Source organism: Marmota monax, unplaced genomic scaffold (genome assembly GCF_021218885.2).
Source record: "Marmota monax isolate L192 unplaced genomic scaffold, Marmota_monax_Labrador192_F-V1.1 WCK01_AAM20220418_F8-fsc00100, whole genome shotgun sequence".
Classification (NCBI taxonomy): Eukaryota; Metazoa; Chordata; class Mammalia; order Rodentia; family Sciuridae; genus Marmota; species Marmota monax.
The window spans coordinates 4,856,728-4,878,048 of NW_026693872.1; the positions used below are offsets into that span (position 1 = coordinate 4,856,728).

The window sequence follows — 21,321 nt, forward strand, 5'->3', positions numbered from 1 at the left end:
CACATGCAAGACCCTGGGTTCGATCCTTAGCACCACATAAAAATAAATAAGTGAAATAAAAGTATTGTTTCCAACTACAATTAAAAAATAAATATTTTAAAAAAATGAGCATAATACACTTTTAACCCTGTGGTCCTGGCTCATGCCATATCCTGTCTCATCAGGACAATTGCAGCTGTTAACCCTACATATTCTACTCACCTGCCAACATGACCCCCAAACCAGACCTGACTCATTCTGACTCATCAAACACCCCCTTGGTGTTTTACCATTTGCAATACTAAAAAATCAACTCCCCATCCTACCTTCCAGTGCTCTTTAATTTGTCCCCAATTTTTCATACACTTTGGCCTTCACTGAAGCTGGACTCACCCCGTCTTTCCTTTTTCTGCTTGTGGAGCTTTTGCTCATCCTTGAGGGTAAACTCAAACCAGAACCCATGCAGTGGAAGGACCACTAGCTGTGGAGCCAGGTTGACCTGGATTCTTATCTTGGTTCTCTTTTGAGGGATGTCATTTAATGTTTCTGAGATTTAGTGTTTTTTTTTTTTTTTTTTTTTTAAACCAGGGATTGAACCCAGGGCGCTTAGCCACATCCCCAGCTCTTTTTACTTTATTTTATTTTTTAATTTTGAAACAGGGGCTCATAAATTGCTTATGGCCTTGCTAAGTTGTGGAGGCTGGCTTTGAATTTGTGAAACTCCTGCCTCAGCATCCTGAGCCGCTGGGATTACAGGCAAGCGCCAACACCTCCAGCTTTAAAAAAAAATTATTTTATTTTTTTTGTGCTGGGAATCCAACCCAGGGCCTTGCACATGCAAGACAAGCACTGCACCACTGAACTTCATCCCCACCCCCAAGACTCAGATTTTTCATTTGTTAAATACAGACAAAAATAACTACTTTGCAGTATGGTTGTGAGGATTAGGGTTAATGGGAATATAGTAGGCGCTGAGTAAAAGGCAACATTGTGATTTGCCTTTTGTGGTCACCCTTATTGTCCCACTGAACTTGATTGGAGCTTCGGTTCTACATTTGTGCTGTGGGTGCTCAGTGCCTGCGGAACAAATGAAGAAATGGACAGGGATAACCATAGAAGATCCAGGCGCGGTGGCCCATGCCTGTAATCCCAGAGACTCGGGAGGCTGAGACAACAGCATCACATATTCGAGGCCAGCCTCAGCAAATCAACGAGGCCCTCTCAAAATAAAAAATTAAAAGAACTGGGGGTGCAGCTCAGTGGTAACGCGCCCTTGGGTTAAATTTCCAGTACCAAAAAAACCCCCCAAAAAACAAAAAACGTAGAACACCCACAGATGAGAGCACACACACACACACACACACACACACACACACACTGAGCGAAGGTTTTCCAGGAGAAGGCGGGGTCTGCACGGGGGGCGGGGCTTGGCGTGGACCCCGCCCCGGTCCGTCCGCGAAGGCGCTCCGCGGGCTCAGTCCGCGCGCTGTCAAGTTTCCGCCGCAACCAGTATAGCGAGCAGTCGCGAGGCCCGGCTGGCCGGGGTGCGGCGCCGACATGCGCCCGCTGCTCGGCCTGCTCCTGGTCTTTGCCGGCTGCACCTTTGCCCTGTACTTGCTGTCGACGCGACTGCCCGGTGGGCCGAGACCAGGCTCCCCCGAGGAGCCTGAAGGCAGGTGCGTGGAGGCGCCGGCGGGACGGGATTCCCATCAGAGGAAGGGAGCCGGGTCCGAGGCTGGGCGCGTTGGGGACCGGGATGTGAAGTTCATTTTCGGGACCGGGGAGCGGGACTTAGGCCTCCGACAGGCTGGTGGACGGAGCCGGCTTGGGACCTGTGTGTTGAGGGCTGCCCGGGCTGGGTTTTGAGGGAAACCCGGCGCCTAACCCGGGCGGAGCCTCTGCTCGCGTGTATCACCGCCTCCTGTTCAGCGAGGAGCCCGTTTGCAGCCAACCATCGCTCATGTGTGGATCCCCAGCCCCTTCTCGACCGCCTTCAGGTCCCCCCCTGCGACCCCCGCTCCACTTCGGGCGGATCAGCCCTTGGGTCTTCGGGAGATACGTTGCGTGGACAAGTTTGAATTATTCACGAAATAATGTCGGGTCTGCCTGTCCTGTTCCTGGTTGTCTCCACTTTTCTCCTTCTCTTGTGGACAACTCGTCAGGAGGAGGCAGAACAATACCTACCCGACCGGTTTTCAGGATTGCTACATACCTTTTTTTTTGGTACTGGGGATGCTGGGAAAGTGCTCTGCCACTGAGCTACATCTCTAGCCCCTTTTAATTTTTTTGTTTTTGTTTTGAGACAAGGTCTCTCTAAATCGCCCACACTAGCCTCTAGTTTGCCATCTTCTGCCTCAACCTTCTGAGTAGCTGGCATTGTGTGTGCCACTGCTCATACTATTTATAAAGTGCATGGAAGGATGCCTGGCACAGCATTACATTATCAAGGAATTAACTGATGTTTGAATATTAAGAGAATTGTTGTCTGTATTCTTTTTCTGTAGCTGAGAAGGCTTTTTTGTGGGTGTCAGACATACTAAGAGAAGTATTCTCATGAGAACTAGGAGGGGTTACTCATAATTGATCACTGATGGATTCAAGGATTGTTCAGATGGCAGAGACAAGGTAGCCTTTATACTGTGACCTTTGGACAATATTCAGAGTGCACTAGACACCAGTTTTAACCAGGGTGAAAAAGTAGTCTCTTTGGGAGCGTTGGCTTTAAGCCTGACATATATCAACAAAGTTATGTTTATGGTGTTAGGTCTGCTTCTCCTAAAATCTTGAATTGGCTTTTTAGTGAATGATTTAAGTCAGTTTACCTAGTACCTCAGGAGTAGTGTGAAGTCTGAATTATTTTTGTCTTGCTGGGGAAGGGATGTCCTTGAAAGGAAGGCAATTTAAGAAGTTTAGTGCTTGCCTAGAAATGAATCCACTTGGTGCTTAAGATCATAAAGGGGTTGTGGGTGTAGGTCAGTGGTAGAGTACCTGCTTAGTATGTAGGAAGCCCTGTTTTTAATTCCCAGCACCAAAAATTAGTCAATTCATCCATTATAAAATCTGAGAGCTAAGGGAAATTTACTGATTAAATAATACCAACTTTTCATTTTTTGATAAGGAAACAGACCCATGACCAGGCAGGGTAGGTATACCAACCTAGGTTTCTTGCTTCCCAACCAGAGCTCTTCTGTCTGTCTCTGCTGATTTCTGTCAGGTGACTTCTTACCTTGGGCCAAGTTATATATGTGTCCCCAGCAAACCAGATGATGTTTATAAACTTTTTGTTTGTTTTGTTTTTGAGAAGGGGTCTTGCTGTGTTGCCCATACTAGGCTTGAGTTTGAGATCTCTCAGCCTCAGCCTCCCAATTAGCTTGGATTATAGGCATGTGCCACAATGCCCAGCTATAATCCTCCTTTGGAAAGAAGACACAACAAGTAACTTTCTTAGGCATTAGGGTGATCTGGACTCATGTTTTCATTTGCTTTTCCAAATCCCAGGTCACTCTGGTTCCCCTCAGACCTAGCAGAGCTTCGGGAGCTCTCTGAGGTCCTTCGAGAGTACAGGAAGGAGCACCAGGCCTACGTATTCCTGCTCTTCTGCAGCGCCTACCTCTACAAACAGGGCTTTGCCATACCTGGCTCCAGCTTCCTGGTCAGTGTCCTGCCCTCCTTCCAACTCTGTTTTCCTTATCTGGAAAAGCTGCTATTTCTCTGGCATCCCCTACAATTATTGGAGGATGAAATGAAACAGTGGGTTTAGAGAGGCTGGCACACAGTGGCTCTCAGCACTTATTGAATGATTGAGTGACAAACAGGAAACCCTGTAGCTTCTTTTTGTCCTGCCTCCCTCTCTTACCCCAGCACCTTTTCTCTACTCTAGGCTCAACTCAGATCTAGGCTCAACTCCCTCTCTTACCCCAGCACCTTTTCTCTACTCTGCTCAACTAAGCAGTTTTTTCTTTTTTGGGGGTTGAAAACTGGAAAAAAGCAAGCAAACATTTCAAAGAAAGGCAGGGAAGCATTTGGTGCTTGAGGTCAGGAGCTCACTCTTTGGGGCTGCCCCTGTATTGTCTTCCCTGTTGAGCTGAGCCCTGTTTAAGGTAGAGAGCCAGTGAAGGCTCCATACCCAGATCTAGGGATGTGTTCTCACTCTACTGGGTATAATCTTGACCACAGTTGTAGAATGTGGTCAGGATAGTGTATGACACAGGGGTGGAGTGAGGATTACATAAGACATGTAGTCAAGCACTTCAACATGGTAGGTGCCCGGCAGGTTCCCACCTTCCCACTGCTAAGGCCCTCTTTTGGTTTCTATCTTGGATCCCATGCTTTAGCAAGATGATTTTTACCAACCAAACTGCATTAGGAAGTTTTGGTTCACTTTTCCATTTTTGTGGAACTAAGGCTTCTTTAAGTGTCGTGAGAGCTTTGGTCAACCTAGAATCCCAGTGCTAGCATACTACTTAGATATAATCCAGCAAAACCCCAAGAAACAACATTATAGCTTGTGGGGTCTTACCAAAGAAACACTCATGATTTGTTTCATCCTTTGAAATAGTAAAAATATTTTGTGAATTTCATGATTTCTGCCTTCTTATAGCTCTTATAGTTGATTTCAGGTCTATGCAGTAGACTGGATGCTGTATACGCACATTATCTCTTTTAATTGGCTTCTGTCCTCTGAGGCTTTACTCCTTGTTCTTGTTTTAAAGGTAAAGAGACTGAGGTTGGTGTATGATTCCTAGGAGGAGGGAACCTGTGACTCTAGGGCTCCATGATAATGTGGATGATAGCTACCAGATGTTTTCATGGCTGAGGGTTTGCTTTCTTTGCAGAACGTATTAGCCGGTGCCTTGTTTGGGCCATGGCTAGGACTCGTGCTATGCTGTATACTAACCTCGGTGGGTGCCACATGCTGCTACCTGCTCTCCAGTATTTTTGGCAAACAGCTGGTGGTCTCTTACTTCCCTGATAAAGTGGCCCTGATGCAGAGGAAGGTAAGGAGTAGGGCACATCCGAGTATTGGTTCCTTGAGAGTCACCTCATGGCCTACGGGGAGTGAGGAGCAGAGATCTCCCATAGTTCTCCTTTGCCCTGCCTCCCGAGGACTTAGGGATTCTGTTGTCTTCAGGATAACAGACCTGGGATCAAATTTCTGTGGCTTTGGGCAAGTTCCCAGGCTTTCTGATCCTTAGGCACCTCTGATTTTAAAATGGGGAAAACAGTCTCTACCCTAGAGGGTTATGGAAAGAGTTGGGAGTAGTATATGTAAAGTGTCCAGAATAGTGCCCAGATGCCTTTCTGCTTCCTAATGTCTTGTCCTCTTTGCTGCAGGTGGAGGAGAACAGAAACAGCTTGTTCTTCTTTTTACTGTTTTTGAGACTTTTCCCTATGACACCAAACTGGTTCTTGAATCTCTCAGCCCCGATTCTGAACATCCCTATTGTGCAGTTCTTCTTCTCAGTTCTTATTGGTAAGATGCTAGAGGATTAAGTTGGAGTCTTCAGAGATGTTGTGTTGGGGAACTTCCCTGGGTCCCCTGCCACATGGGCACGTGCTTACCTCCAAGAAGATGGGGGCAATCTACTGAATTAGAGGACATCTGATGTCTCCCCTTGGTTTGACAATTGTACGACCTCCATTAGAGCTACTCATCCTCAACAGGCTGCCAGATAAAGGGCTGGGACTAGAGCAGTGTTTTCAGAGTGTAGGCTTTGAATCACCTGTGTTAGAAATGGTAAAACACAAACATCCTGTAAGATCAGTGACTGTTACTTTCCCCATGCTAGAAGTAAACCACCCTATTTAAGCCTAAAGCAAGTATTACCTTCTCTTAAATCTCGGAACTAAATTCAGTGTGGAGGGAATGACATTCAGGGCTTTTCGGTCAAACATAACAAATCTGTAGTGGAGTGGCTGCTATTAATAGGCAATGCCTGAGAGAAAGTGAGATCTTAAATCGAAGCAAGATCAACCACAGCCAAGTCTGGTCATATCAGCTTTCAGACAGAGTGCCTCCGTACCTCAGCTAATGGCAGTTAACAGCTTGAAATTACCTAGGTAGAATGAGGCTTAGGAAGATTCTGGAGACAGGGTTCCTGCCTGCCCAACTGTATGACCTTGAGTGTTCTATCATCTCCCATGTACTTCCTCTGCTATAGAGAGGGAATGGATTATAGGGGTCCCAGACCAGTCAGAAGCTTAGGGGTGGGGGTAGGAGAGACTTAAAACACAGGTTCCTGGGCAGTACTCTAGAACCAAGTAACTAGAATATCTGGGAGTGGGGGGGTGCTCAGGATGTTTTTTTTGTTTTGTTTTGTTTTTTTCAGTGCTGGGGATAAAACCCAGGGCTTCATGCATGCCAGGCATGTGCTCTACCACTGGGCCACCAAGCCACATCCCCAGCCCTGAGAATGTTTTTAACTTGACCAAAAGATGCTTAAGTGACCAGCCTTTCCAGCTACCAGCCAGACTTTTGGGATCTAGTGGCTTTGATGACTTCTTAGAGAATATGAAAAATAGTACTCCTTTTAAGAAACTGTTGTGTGTGTGTGTTTATAGTGGTGGGGTTAGAACATGGGGACCTGTGCATGCTAGGCAAGCACTCTACCACTGAGCTACACCCCCCAGCCCTGTTTGTATTTTTAATCTTATACTGTAAATCTTATAATGATGGTGTTTCTCTCTTCTTTGTGATTATAGGGTGCTCAGGACCAAAGTCAGGGTCTACCTTTAGCAAATGTGTGAACCTCATGCATATTCTTGTTTTTGCTAACTTGCTCCCTTATTTTACTGTTCTGCATTCATTTTGTCTTTTCAATTTTAAAATGTTTATCTAAATGGTTTATGTATAATATGTGTGTGTGTGTAATTTATACATATAAAATTTGGAAAAATTTAATAAAATTTTAATTTGGAAAAATTAAATAAAATGGATTTTATATATGTAAATTATATACACACATATTTATGTATATTTGTGTAGACCATCAGAAGTTCTTTTGCTGAACAAGACATGTATATGGGAAGTGAGGAAAGGAAGGAAAAGAATGGAAAGGTGGAGAGGAGAGAATATGTTTAGGGGTCAGGGGTTGGGCAAAAAGCTGGTATCACTGTTCTGAATTCTATGTTATTTTCTTCATTTTCACTCTCCTGTTAACAGGTTCTTTCCCCTTTTCTTTTTCCAGGTTTGATCCCATACAATTTCATCTGTGTGCAGACAGGCTCCATCCTGTCAACCCTAACCTCTCTGGATGCTCTCTTCTCCTGGGGAACAGTCTTTAAGCTGTTGGCCATTGCTCTGGTGGCCTTAGTTCCTGGAACTCTCATTAAAAAATTTAGCCAGAAACACCTGCAATTGAATGAGCCAAGCAACACTAATCATATAAATAGAAAAGACACGTGATCTGGATTTTTTGTTTGCCACATCCTTGGACTCTTGATGATTTGTTACTGGGTGTGGTCCTTTGAAGGTCCTCATTGATTTTTAATTACCCTCACCAGGTAATCTGGACACTGTTCATCTGTGTGCAGTGTCTTGTCACAAAGGGCACTCAGCTTTAAAAGGTGAATCGTATCTAGTTTGGTCTGGCCTTGCGTTGGCAGGACTGGGTATGGGTGGCCTCCTAGAAAATCCCATCTCTTGTTTTATTAATTAAAAAGGAACTCAGGGTGGTTTGTTGGGTTTGCCTCTTGCCCACTCCTGGGCTGCCTTGGGAGAAGTTGGTTGTCCTTGTCCAGAGTACCTCTTGCAAAATGATAGGCTGTGTGTGACACGTGTTCTTCTGTTAAATCTCCATGGATGTTATTAGGATCACTGCTGACTTGTGAACCCACATTGCTGACATGACTCTCCACCTGCTGTTAGTCTCTTGAAATGTTTCTTATGTACTTTTTTTTTTTTTTTTTTGCTGCTAATCTACCTCTTCCATAAGCCAAGGGAAACGGCCTAAGACTTCCACATGTAGCTTAAGTGTAAAGTGATTTCTGTGATGCTCTGTGTTCAGACACAGTGATGTTAACCATGTATGTCAAATCTCCTCATGGTTATATGTCCTGACAATTAAGCTAACTGTAAACAGATTATTAAATATGAATGGAACAAACTTTATGTTATGGATCTACAGTAGGGAAATCCTTACTCTTCTGGACAGGGCAGGGCCCTTGAGTCACCTGAATGAAATGACAATCTGTACATTATCTAATATGTCCTTTCAGTTGGGAATCCCTTCTACCTCCTTCTGGAGAATGGATTCAGTACACTAGTATACCTATGAATGTTTTTGTTATTTGTTGAGAAAAACTGATAAGTAATAGTATTTTTTAATTCAAAGAGAAAAGTTAGTCTTATTACTTGGTTGTGTTGTATTTTAATTACCTAAGGTTGTTATTGCTTCCTATAGCTGCAGTATTGGCTTGGCAGGGACCTACATTACTGCCTCTATGGACAAATGGTGCTTGGCACCTAAAGTGACCAGCTCTGCAATCCTGTATTCTCATAATTTATCAGAACTGCTACTCTTGAGCATCATCCATTGGGTTTTTGTTTGTTTGTTTGGATTGGCCAAGAATCTCGCCAAGGCTTTAATCTGAGCCTCTTGTTCTACATGAATTCTTTGGAATACTTACATTCCATAGGAAGAATGGGTTCCAAAATAGTGTTTTGGGACATGGTATGGTCTTTTCACAGCAGAGATTTCATTTTTAAAAATATGTTTGCTTTTTTTTTTTTTTTTAGCTTTTTTCCCCCCAGGGCTGAGGACTGAACCCAGGGCCTTGCGTGTGCTAGGCAAGCACTCTGCCACTGAGCTAAATCCCCAACCCTTGTGTGTGTGTGTGTGTGTGTGTGTGTGTTTTAAAGCCTTGATAACAAGAGTTGGGGTGAGGAGGAGGCCTATCTGGACTTTGAAATCAGTGGCTTTTGTTTGTGTTTGGGAGTAGAGGGAGGGAAGAGCCAGGGAGTTCTCCACACTGTTGCAAATGTGTGCTCTTTGCCCCTTTACAGATCCTTAGATCTGTCTCCTTCCTGCATGATTTTGCAACAATGTGCCTTATCTGTTTACAAGTAAAGTGGTTTACCAAATAAATGGATATAAATGTTATGTAATAAATAAATGGACATAAATCTTTGTTTGTACATGTGGCTTTTAACTGCCTTTACCAGTGGGAATCACGATTGACTGAAAATTGTAAAACCCCAAATGGTGTTTTAGTGTTCCACTATCACCAGGCCTCTCACCAAAATGATTCCAGATTCCTGTTTTCCTTTCTCTGCTCGTGTTATAGTAGGGTCACTAGTAACAGAAGCACCTGCAGGATGGGCAGCAGAGTAGCACAGGGAAGAAGCAGAGTGCCCATCTAGGCTTTTACAGAAAACTCAAAAAGAGAGTCTAACAAACACGATGGCTCCTTTTGTGCTTGTGACTGAAACCCCAGGGTCTCAGAAACCAACTTTCCCCATCATTTGTTTTTCTTGGCTGCAGAAAACCTACTCATGTAAAGTCTTTTATTGTCTGAATTTCTGACAAATACTGACACATTTGTTAAGGCAGCTCACAGGATACAGACAGTACCGTTCTAAAAAGGAAGAACCAGAAAACAGTGAAGTACACTTTTTGTTTAATTTCATGCATTTGTTTGCTTTGATAGTCATTCTCGTTCCATTGCTGTTCAATACAAAGAGGGGCCAGCATCAGAAAACAACACAAGGAGCAGGGGAATGAACAGTGCAGGTGACTGCAGGAGAGACAGATGAAGGAGTTCATTTTGAGATCTACCACAAAAGATTCATTTGCTCCACATTAGAGTAACTCAAATTATTGTAAGAGAATCTTCCTACTTCCAGAGTCTGGGATGTGGTCACTCTGGAGATGGAGAGCCACTGGGGTGATATGGTCAAGATGGGACATTTTCCTAAAAGCTTGCAGGTCCTGGCTGGGGTTCCCTCTGGCTTGCAACCATCGGAGGACCATGGTCACTGGACAGCAGCCTGAGGCCAGGAGCCAGTGATCCCCTGAGTGCTGTGAAGTGGCTCTGGGCAGGCCTGTGATTCTGCTGGAAGCTTCCTGATAGTGGCCTTGCCATCTGCTTGACGCTTGGCTTGTGTAAAATCCTGCTATCATGCCTTGGCCACATAACAGTTAACCAAAGCCTTAATCCAGTTCCTTTTCCTGTTTCTCAGAGCTACAATTTCAGAGCTCCCCTCTTCTGCCACCTGTCCCTGAGAAATACTCCAGGTTCCACAAGGGTCCTCCACTTAGCAGCTTCATCCATTCCAATTTGCAGTATCAGTTGTAACATGCAAATAAGCAAACTAACGATTCTAATGGGCCAATCTCTAAAGTGGGTAACATTGGTGGTGTGGCATTTGTTCTATGAAATCAGCAAAGAAAAACCTTGCTGCCTGGAAAGGCACTAAATTCATACTGACAGTACAAGACAAGTCTTGAAAAGAATGTCACGTTAGTCTCACAGCATCTTGGGAGGAAGCAAGTAACCAGGACTTAGAACATTAACTTCCTGTTTATAGACAGTGAAGGAAGAACATGTTTATTCAACACAATTAGATGATTGGATGAGGAGACATTTGGAGGTTGATCCATCAGCAAATGGTAAGTGTTCAAGTGGAAGTGTGGTCCAAAAGGGCAGTGAGTAGAGGTAAGTGGCCGTTTCCCTGTCTTGGTATGCCCCTGCCAGCCTTGTGTGGGATCCAGAAGGAAAACACTGGTGTGATCCTGTTCTTCCATCAGGGCAAACTCAAGAGCTCAAAAAGCTCAAGAGCTCACTTTCAGAAAGTAATTATGAGTTTAAAGCTGGGATAGTCAACAGATTTCCCTTTGTTCACCAATTCCAATCAAGTGGTAATTGTTGCTCCAAGTGCTGTGTTGGGAGTAGTAGATGCAGTAGGAAAGAATATGGTGCTCCTTAAGTAATGCTGGTCTTCAGTGTTTAGGACAGAGATGGAAGAGGGTGGTATATGGTGGTTCTGGTTTCTGGCTTAGTGGGGAAACAAGATATACCACATATACTGAGCAGTAGGACAGGAATGCCTTGGATTCCAAATATTCTGTTCTGTTCTGGAGAACTAAGTTCTAGGAAGTTCAAGTAGGAATGTTTTAAGGAAAAAACTGAGATATAAAGGCATTAAAAAAAAAAAGTAAAGCATCTCATTAATGAGGAAGCATTCACATACAGGATGCCAGTGCTCCACAATGGATCGGGGCATTTAAATCTGGTAGGATAGTACCAGGGAAATCCCAAACCATCACATCTATTACGTAGGGTAGGCTAGAAGAAAATTTAGCACAAGGAGACCTGGAGTAAATGTCCAGTACTTATTAAATCCTACTATATACGATCTTCATCCTAAAAGGATGAATTTGTTGATACTAAAGTTTTAAAATATTTGAACTTCAAGTAGGCCAAACCAAATCAACTTATGACAGCTAGCTAGCATCTTTATGTTTCTGGGTGGGAGCTCCCCACAGTCTTGCAAACAGGTCTAAACTTGAGTGGTGGTAAGAGATCCATTATAATTTCAAAGTCCTTCTACTAACCAATTTTAAGAGAAATTTGTATTTGAGGACATGATCTAGAAAAAGAATGGAGATCAAAACCAAATACTCATCTGCAATATAAATTGAAACTCATCTTGAAGTGAGCCAAACACAAATGCTCAATGAATGTAGACGTTGAACCCAAGAGATTTAGACTTTCAATTGTGAGGAAGCCTGAAGTCATAGTCCTGTGAGGTTCCTTGAAGCACTACTCAGGCTGATAGGACCCAAAGAATAAGCTCTTAGATTCCCTGAGCTCTTGATTCAACTCTTCTGGATTGAATTCAGTACATCACACACACTAGGCAAGCCCTGTACTACTGAACTACATCCCCAGCCCTCCCTTTTAACCTTGACTGAGGACACCATTCTTTTCTGAAAACTGTAGTCAATTCTACTCAAAAGTTATTCAATGTGGACTTTATTAAAATCTTGACTAACAAATGGCTGAAGTTTCAAGACTATCTATTTCCCTAACATGCTCAAAATAGTAAATCAAGATAAGGTGGCATTAGTATGACAGATAGCCAAGATGAGAATTCAAAAAATTGATCAAAATTATGAGGCATCAGGGGTGGACGTTCTAGGAAGACCATCACTGAAAGATCTAAAGACAAAAATTGACCCTCATATTTCTCTGTTGACACTAAAAGTGGGTATAAACCTAAATGAACAAGTGTGGGTATTTTGTATTGAACAGAAGACACAGTTGTAGCATTCTGCATTCCAAGGAGCAATGAACCACAAAGATGCAAAGTGCAGGGAAATCTGAAGTCAGAGAATGGAAAATAGCATCTTTCAAGGTACTCTTCTAAGTCCCATGATCCTCTACGTGACTTGGCCTCCTTGAATTTCTTTATTCATGATGGGATGACATCATGGCCAGGAAATATATATGTATATATTCTTCTTTTAGTCTTCCTGCTACTCTCATTTAGGAGAGAAGGATGGTTTTGTGGGCTCTGGCAGGAAGGAGATTATAAACCATAATGTCAATTCTTGAAATTAATCCATGAGTTCCATGAACTCTCTAGGTTTGTTCTTCTTGGGGGGATTAAATAATTCTTTTTGCTTCTAATGCAGTCCCATGATTTTATTTCTTAAGAAATTTGAGAAAGTTTACAGTTTTGAACAATTTGTCCACTCTCTTAATCATCTGCCCACTGAGAGCTTTCGTGATGGAGTCAAACCACACTGTGTCCATTGGACTTTGGGGCAGAACATGCATCTTCAGATGATCATTGTACACAGAAAATTAGGGACACAACTACAGTGACTACCAGGGAGCTCCTAAGTGGCAGTCCCATGTTCATACCTTCATTAAAATCATAAAATCCATAATGATTCATGGTTAGCAATAAACACAATCATTGTGCTACATCATAAACTGCACCTTCTGGTCGACAGAAAATGAGAATGATAATATTATAAAATAAAATAACAATGATAATAATGCCATAACTTAAGATCTTTCATGTAGTCCAGCTACAGAATTATACAAAATGGAATAATTTAATGCAAACAATACTGCTCTCTGTATAAGTTAAACATTTTCTTTCATCCTACTGATGAACTACAAATTATAGACACTAAATTTTAAATCAATTTATCAACATAAAGTGTAAACAAATGGAGGGATCAAACAAACAAAAGGAACTGCTCTAAATTCCCTCCTGCCTTTCCTTTTTGGCTGATGCAATCACTGGCACCCAGAGGAGGGTACCATTTTCTTTTGCATTGGAAATGGTTTAGTATTTGCAAGTCTTTCCTAACATCCAACAGGACACACTGTCAGAGGGTCTAGAGCAAGTGTATGTTTTCTTAGAGACAGAGACAAGAATTAGGTCAACATCTATTTGTATATAAAATTCTAGATAAAATTTTCCTTGAAGCCAGGCACCATGAAGTACCTTTTGATGCTTTTTAGAACCCATGTCCCTGGAGATAGGAAAAACCTCAAGCTTTTGACAAAGTAAAATCTTTCCAATTCCCTGCTCAGAATCAGTTGTGAAATTCTTTCCATGAATTTCCAAATCCAATTAATCAAAACTGCACTGATTTAGAGTGAACTAAAACATATTTTACAAGTAGCATTTAACAAAAATGCTACTGTGGTTCGAAAAGGGTTGCTTTTTGCAAGTTGATTATTTTGCCTTTATTCTAACAATGACAGCCAGTCACTAAAGCTTCCAGCACAGATTGGGTTAATGAATCAAAACAAGGGGATGGTTTGGGATTGGATGCTGGACAGACAGACACACACACACACATACTCACACACACACACACACACACACACACATCCTAGCTGCCTTCAAATTCTATTCTCCTATTTGAATCAATATGATTCTAGCAGACAAACCACCTGTTCTAGAATGGTGGTTCCATCTTCTCCATATAGCTGAACTGACCATCCTGAGAACATGCTTTCACAAATTTCACACTTGCTTTTCTAACATTGCTGTGGGTGGTCTTTCTCTCTCATCCTTGTCTCCTCAGCAACTCCTCCCTTTTTCCTAAAGGAAGTGGTCAACAGTAGAAAGGAAAAAAGCTATAGGAAAATGGCACTTGAATCTGAAAGATCAACACATTGGTCAAGGTAATACATTTGCCAAGATAACAACAATGACAGCATTAAAAAGGGAAGTATTTGCCAGGGACAAGGTGTGATGCAATCTGTAAGCCTCACTACCAAATGCTGCTTAAAGTCTGAAAAATGAAGTCAGTTTCCATGTTCAGTTTTGTTTGTTTATCTCCTCCTAGAGGAAGCACATGCCTTTAATACCTCTGGTCACCGAACTTCTCTTGGTCATTTCCATCACCCACCTGGACAAGCTGGTTGAACTTAATGTGATCTGTTCACAAGTTACCTGGAATTGTGTTTTCTTTTGCTGTTCTTTGTGTTCTAAAATGCTCAATATGTCTTGCTCTGGCTCTTCAGTCACTTATGCCCAAAAGACCTGGTCCCCTGTGGAAGCAGCAATAATACCTCCTGGCCCCAAGTATTCCCAAGTATGTTGCTCTTAAAGTCCTCTTCTTTCTTTTTCTTTTTTTGCAAGAAATTATTGTGTCTCTCTCTATATATCATATATAGTTCACTCTTTACAGTACAAAGTGTTAAAATGTCCAACAAAAATAAATATCAATGTTACAGTAGCTAGAATATTCAATAAAATAGATCCCTGCCATTCTTGATTGAAATGTTCAGTGAGACTTAATTTCATTTGGATATTTTTTTCCAGAGATTTGCCAAGTCTCATGTTCCTGTTATTGCAGCTCATTTCTAGGGGTGGTAAAGATGGGGCAGTTCTCTTCCCTGACAAAAAGCAGGAAGAGAAAGGGAGGAGTCTAGGGGGTGGAGGATTTGAAACACCAGCACGCCATGAGCTCTTCTGGAGGGGTGTTCCTTCATTACCAGGTAGCAGAGCTGTAGTGTTTATTGGTCCTAACTGTGGCGTCAGAACACTCCCCATCTGAAGAGTCACAGTCTGATTCTTCAAACTGCAGAGGGTTCTGTAAAGCCAAGACAAGAGAAAATTCAGTTCATTTCTACAATTCCTCAGTGAGCCCAGATTGAACATCTCCCCCATGACAGGTACTGTGTAGGGTAGGGTATATAAAGATAAATGAGACCAGGTCCTGTCCTTGGGGCTTATGGGGAAAAGAGACATGAAGTTGATAATGATGGTAGCTAGGCCCATTGGTATAGACCTCCACACCTCCCACTTAGTGGTATTTACTATAGTGTTATCAGGCACTATTATTAAGTGCTTTACATCTGTTAATTCATGTAATGCTCACCACATCTCTGAGAGAGATCATACCTCATAGATATGACAGGTAGTTAAGGTAGATAGATATTATTATCCCCACTTTACAGATTAAAAAAATTGACCTTCGGAGATTCAGTGATTTGCCCATGGTAACACAGTAAGTGGGAGGTCTGGGATTTGCTTTTAGACAGTATGATGCCTCCCTCTCTTGTCCTGCTTTTTTGTCTGTGAAGAGAACTATTCCATTTTTTTAAAACATTTTTTTTAGTTTTAGATGGACATAATACTTTTATTTTATATTTTTTATGTGGTGCTGAGGATCAAACCCAGTGTTTTCCACATGTGAGGCAAGCACTCTACCACTGATCTACAACCCCAGCCTCTGCTCCATTTTTATTACTCCTTTTAAACATGATGCTAGTCTGTCTCTCCAGCTGCATAATACACGACATGCAATAAAGTATTTTATGTGCTGCAACAGCATCTTCCAGGGGAGACTAGGAACACAGAGGGAGAAGGTTCTGCTTCTTAACCAGATTGGGAGACGGCGTGGAGAGGAGGTGAGGTTCTAGTTAAATCTTTTTTTTTTTTTTTTAATATTTATTTTTTAGTTTTCGGCGGACACAACATCTTTGTTGGTATGTGGTGCTGAGGATCGAACCCGGGCCGCACGCATGCCAGACAAGCGCGCCACCGCTTGAGCCACATCCCCAGCCCCCCTAGTTAAATCTTGAAATGAAGGGTTCCTGAGCATTTCAGTGTTTATGCCTCATTTGGGGAAACTGGCCTCACTTCTGGGAGCTCAGTTATCTTGTGCTTCCACGTCATGGAGGCAGCTGTCATATTTTATATACTAAATGGAAACTGTAAAGGCCCTAAGGGCTGGAGCACATCCTGGCCCAAAGGAACCAAGAGGGAAAGAGAGAGGAAGGAGTGGCACCTACCTCATAGCCACGCTCCTCCACACACAGCTTGCCCAGAGACATCTGCGTCTTCACGCGGCGCACGGCACACTCCTTGTCAGAGAGCCCATCTGAGTGGGAGGATATCTCAATGGGGATCTCCGGAGTCTGGGACAGCAGGTCGTCCAGCTTCTCTGCCAGGCTGTCTTCAAGTTTATCAGCTAACTCATCAGGACTGTTTGAGTGGTCGCTAGTATTTCCCTCCTCTCCGTCAGACACAGAGAAATTCTCAGAGCTAAAGGTGGAATAGGACTGGCAGCTGCTGATGCAGCGATGGGGCCTAGAAGTAGGGAGAAGCACAAGAACTTCGTCACAGGGGCAGCTACTTGCCTTTTCTTTATCTGTCAGCCAGTCTTGGTGAGAGGTAATCTAGTTTATTTTTGCCATCCCTGAGGAAGACTAAAAAATCAAGATGGGTACCATTTAATTTTAAAGTAATAGAGAGGTGCTAAGGACTGAATTATGTCTCCCCAAGATTCTCGTTCCTCATCTTTCCCTCTTTGCCCTCTGAGGACACAGCAAGAATGTGGCTGTCTGCAAGCTTGGAAGAGTGCCCTCACTGGCAACTCAATCAGCTGTTACCTTGATCCCAGACTTCCAGAGCTCAGAATTGTGAGAAATAAATTTCTGTTGTTTAAGCCACCCAGTCTGTGGTTTTATTACAGCAGCCTGAGCAGACTAACTCAGGGAGGTCCGCTAGGAACCAATAAATGTACCCACAAAGAGTATGGCCATCCCTCCCACTGTCTTCTCTATTGTAATGGTGGATCTGCATTTACATTCCTTATTTTGAAGTTCCTATGAAATAAATTCTGATGAACTAAGATCTACTGTGTACAGGGAAATTTCAAAATATGACAATGGAAGAACATAAGAACATGAACACAGCGAGATCAAGTTTCTCTATAAAGTGTCTGTTAAGAGTGACCTGTGGTTGCCGTGCAGGGTGGCACATGTCTGTAATCTCAGCAGTTTAGGAGTCTGAGGCAGAAGGACTTCAAAACCAGCCTCAGCAACTTAGCAAGGCCCTAAGCAACTCAGTAGGGCCCTGTCTCTAAATAAAATATTAAAAAGTACTGGGGATGTGGCTTGGTGGTTAAGTGCCCCTGGGTTCTATTTCTGGTACAAAAAAAAAAAAAAGAAATAGAAAAAGAAAATGACCTGTGGGTTGAACAGCCAAATGCAACAAACTCAAGATTTACTCCGTTACATTGAAAGCAATCATGGACAGTTTGGTTTTACCTCTGTCTTCGTGGAAATTCAACTTCACTATCTACTTCTCCTTCTTCTTCTTCAGAGGAATCATCTCCACTCTGAGGAGAATAAGAAGAAAAGGCTTTTATTTATTTTGGCATCTCTCTCTCTCTTCCCCACACCCTGTACCATCTGTAAAAAAAAATTTCATTATTATCAAAAACATTTGGTAGTGGTTGGCTGGATTTTTTAAACATATGTATTCTTATTCATTCATTTAGTAACTTGTCCTGGGTGTCCAAGGTGACAGGGCCTATCCTAGATGTGGGGAACATACAGAACTGAGTAGAAAATTTATCTTTGCCCTCAGGGAGGAGAAGCCTCCAAGAGTTCAGTCAGAGGTGATGATGGAGGGGAACCAGGAGAGGAGGCCATGGACTTGTGGGCAGACTCTGATTTTGTCATTAGCAGTTCCAAGCATTGTCACTGCGATTCTCCAAGAATGATCTCTCGGTTCTTCAAAGCCCAACAATACGTTTTCCCCTCACTTTTAACTAATATTATAGTTACACTAGGACATACATTATTTGAGGATCAGACCACAGCTTGTTTGTATTTTATTCCTTACTCCAATGCAATGCTGTATTCAAAATAGGTGTTTATTACCCTAAATATATATTTTATTCATCAATTTTTTAAAAAAGGTGGGGGCCTAGGAAGATCAGTGATAGAATGCCTGCTTAGCTTATGAGATGCTCTGGATTTGACTCCTGACACCTAAATAAATAAATAAATAGAACAAAGTGTTTTGTGCATTTTTATTGAATGAGCATGTTGGCAGGGATAAGGCGGCTATGTCTGGGACACTGAAGACCCCACAACAGCTGGGATCTGTGGTCTAGCTGGAAGGCTGTGTAAGTGTCCCAGTTGAAAAGGTAAATTTTCCCTTCCAGGGAAAATCTCATCTGGCATCAAGGCAGAAAAGCAGCCACACTTAGGAACAACCATGCTCAGCGATGTGACACCCTGGATTATGTAATTTTGTGAGCTGGGTGACTGGGTCCAAGTCATACCAAATATTGAGGCTAATTTACCTTTCAAAAAGTCAGTTCTAAAATCCAATAACTCTTACTCATTTGTATTCTGATATACTTTTTTGAATATGAAAGGCAGGAATGGAGTTATCCTGACTGCTGAGATGAGCAGTTTACCCTTGGAATCCACATGGGAGCGGATCTCAGTTATAGGAGGTGAGCCGCTCTGCGGGAGCGTGGGGTGAATGAGGACAAATGCGCGAGGTGTGTGTACTGGGGCCTGCACTCCCATAGAGGGCATCAAAATGGCATCAGGATGGTTCAGAGGTTACATGTTATTTGTGGGAGACTGGGAAATGGGTTGACTGTCAAAGGGTATGGCATTTCTTTTTTTGGGTGATGAAAATGTTAAAATTGGTTGTGGTGATGGTTGAAGAAATCTGTAGATAAAAACCATTAAACCAGTGGGGTCGGGCTCCAAATTCCTCAATAGGACACCCATAGCACAAAAGTTAATAACTAGAATCAACAAATGGGACTTACTCAAACTAAAAAGTTTTTTCTCAGCAAAAGATACAATAAGAGAGGTAAATAGAGAGCCTACATCCTGGGAACAAATCTTTACTCCTCACACTTCAGATAGAGCCCTAATATCCAGAGTATACAAAGAACTCAAAAAATTAGACAATAAGAGAACAAACAACCCAATCAACAAATGGGCCAAGGACCTGAACAGACACTTCTCAGAGGAGGACATACAATCAATCAACAAGTACATGAAAAAATGCTCACCATCTCTAGCAGTCAGAGAAATGCAAATCAAAACCACCCTAAGATACCATCTCACTCCAGTTAGATTGGCAGCCATTATGAAGTCAAACAACAACAAGTGCTGGCGAGGTTGTGGGGAAAAGGGTACACTTGTACATTGCTGGTGGGACTGCAAATTGGTGCAGCCAATTTGGAAAGCAGTATGGAGATTTCTTGGAAAGCTGGGAATGGAGCCACCATTTGACCCAGCTATTCCCCTTCTCGGTCTATTCCCTAAAGACCTAAAAAGAGCATGCTACAGGGACACTGCTACATCGATGTTCATAGCAGCACAATTCACAATAGCTAGACTGTGGAACCAACCTAGATGCCCTTCAATGGATGAATGGATAAAAAAAATGTGGCATTTATACACAATGGAGTATTACTCTGCATTAAAAAATGACAAAATCATAGAATTTACAGGGAAATGGATGGCATTAGAGCAGATTATGCTAAGTGAAGCTAGCCAATCCCTAAAAAACAAATGCCAAATGTCTTCTTTGATATAAGGAGAGTAACTAAGAACAGAGTAGGGTCGAAGAGCATGAGAAGAAGATTAACATTAAACAGGGATGAGAGGTGGGAGGGAAAGGGAGAGAGAAGGGAAAATGCATGGAAATGCAAGGAGACCCTCAGAGTTATACAAAAGTACATACAAGAGGAAGTGAGGGGAAGGGGAAAAATAATATAAGGGGGACAAACGAATGTCAGTAGAGGGAGCAGAGAGAGAAGAGGGGAGGGGAGGGGAGGGGAGGGGGGATAGTAGAGGATAGGAAAGGCAGTAGAATACAACAGACACTAGTATGGCAATATGTAAATCAATGGATGTGTAACTGATGTGATTCTGCAATCTGTATATGGGGTAAAAATGGGAGCTCATAACCCACTTGAATCAAATTGTGAAATATGATATATCAAGAACTATGTAATGTTTTGAACAGCCAACAATAAAAAATTAAAAAAAAAATGCAGGTAGTGTTGACTGAAGCAGAGCAGAAGGTCAAAGACTTTTCTTATGAGATGCCTAAGGAAAGGGAGAAATGTCAGGGAAGAAGAATGAGAAGATGCAGTCTGAGAAGTATTAGAAGAATTAGACAATATCATGAAAGTTCTCAGGAATATTGCTCATAATTGCAAAATTGGAAGCATTTCCTTCCATTTGATTTTTTGGAAGAGTTTGTTAAAGATTAGAGTTAATTCTTTAAACATTTGATAAAATTGACCAGTGAAGCTCTCTAGGCCTGGACTTTTCTTTGTAGATTTTTTGCTCACATAATTTGATCTCTTGTTACACTAATTTTTTATTTCTTCTTGAGTCAGTTTTGGTAGTTTGTGTTTTTTCTAGATCCATTTCATCTAGGTTACCTAATATGTTGACAAATAAATGTTCATTGTATTCTTTAAAAAAAAAAAAAAAAACCATTAAACCAAACAGAGATATGAAAAATTATGTTCTATATGTGTAATAAGAATTGCAATGCATTCCGCTGTTATATATAAATAAAAAACAAAAACAAACAAACAAAGACAAAACAAAAACCCATTAAATCATACACTTAAAATGGAAGGACTGTATGATGTGTGATTTCGTCTTAATAAAATTTTGTCAAAAAATTACATGTAATTGCCCATAGGTGTGGGAGAGTGGGGAATGAATCAGCCCAAATCAACTGCTCCTCTTGAAACACAATTTTATCCCAGGAATGCTTGCTCAGTAGCAGCAACACATGTGCAGGAAGAACATAGTTCTGAGATGATGGACCCCAGGGTCAACTTGTTTTCTACTAAGGTGACCAAAACATACTTATTTACATTTTAGACTCTTTCATTCCTTTAATACATACCTGATGAACAGTGCTGAGATGAAACAGTACTTAGTAACTGGGTAGGTGTTTATAATGTTCTAAATACTTCTCCACTTTTCACATGATCTTTAAAACACACACAAGCAAGATGGGCAGCAGTTTTGGGAAGGTTGCTACATTCCAGGCTCTGCTCTAACTGCTTCTAT

The 21,321-nt window shown here is 42.1% G+C and overlaps 2 protein-coding genes across 5 annotated transcripts in view; one reads left to right on the forward strand and one right to left on the reverse strand.

The window, feature by feature from the left end:
• The first annotated feature begins 1,454 nt into the window (after nt 1-1,454).
• Nucleotides 1,455-9,115, forward strand: Tmem41a (transmembrane protein 41A). Its single transcript, XM_046462658.2, has 5 exons — nt 1,455-1,655; nt 3,478-3,631; nt 4,815-4,976; nt 5,314-5,452; nt 7,167-9,115. The coding sequence occupies exons 1-5, from the start codon at nt 1,537-1,539 to the stop codon at nt 7,382-7,384; spliced, it is 792 nt and encodes a 263-aa protein (XP_046318614.1). The 5' UTR covers nt 1,455-1,536; the 3' UTR covers nt 7,385-9,115.
• A 465-nt stretch (nt 9,116-9,580) lies between these two features.
• Nucleotides 9,581-21,321, reverse strand: part of Map3k13 (mitogen-activated protein kinase kinase kinase 13) — a 166,421-nt gene continuing 154,680 nt past the window's right edge. For all 4 annotated transcript variants that reach the window (XM_046462653.2, XM_046462654.2, XM_046462657.2 and 1 more), the window contains 3 exons: nt 17,512-17,582; nt 16,252-16,549; nt 9,581-15,047 (listed from right to left, as the gene is read on the reverse strand). In XM_046462653.2, coding sequence (XP_046318609.1) covers nt 14,946-15,047; nt 16,252-16,549; nt 17,512-17,582 — 471 coding nt within the window. In that variant the 3' untranslated portion in view covers nt 9,581-14,945. The remainder of the gene's footprint in view (nt 15,048-16,251; nt 16,550-17,511; nt 17,583-21,321) is intronic.

Coding starts and splice junctions, on each gene's coding strand:
- Tmem41a (XM_046462658.2), top strand. CDS start 1,537: ATGCGCCCGCTGCTCGGCCTGCTCCTGGTCTTTGCCGGCTGCACCTTT. Junction 4,977..5,313: donor TGGCCCTGATGCAGAGGAAG/GTAAGGAGTAGG, acceptor TCTTTGCTGCAG/GTGGAGGAGAACAGAAACAG. Junction 5,453..7,166: donor CTTCTTCTCAGTTCTTATTG/GTAAGATGCTAG, acceptor TTCTTTTTCCAG/GTTTGATCCCATACAATTTC.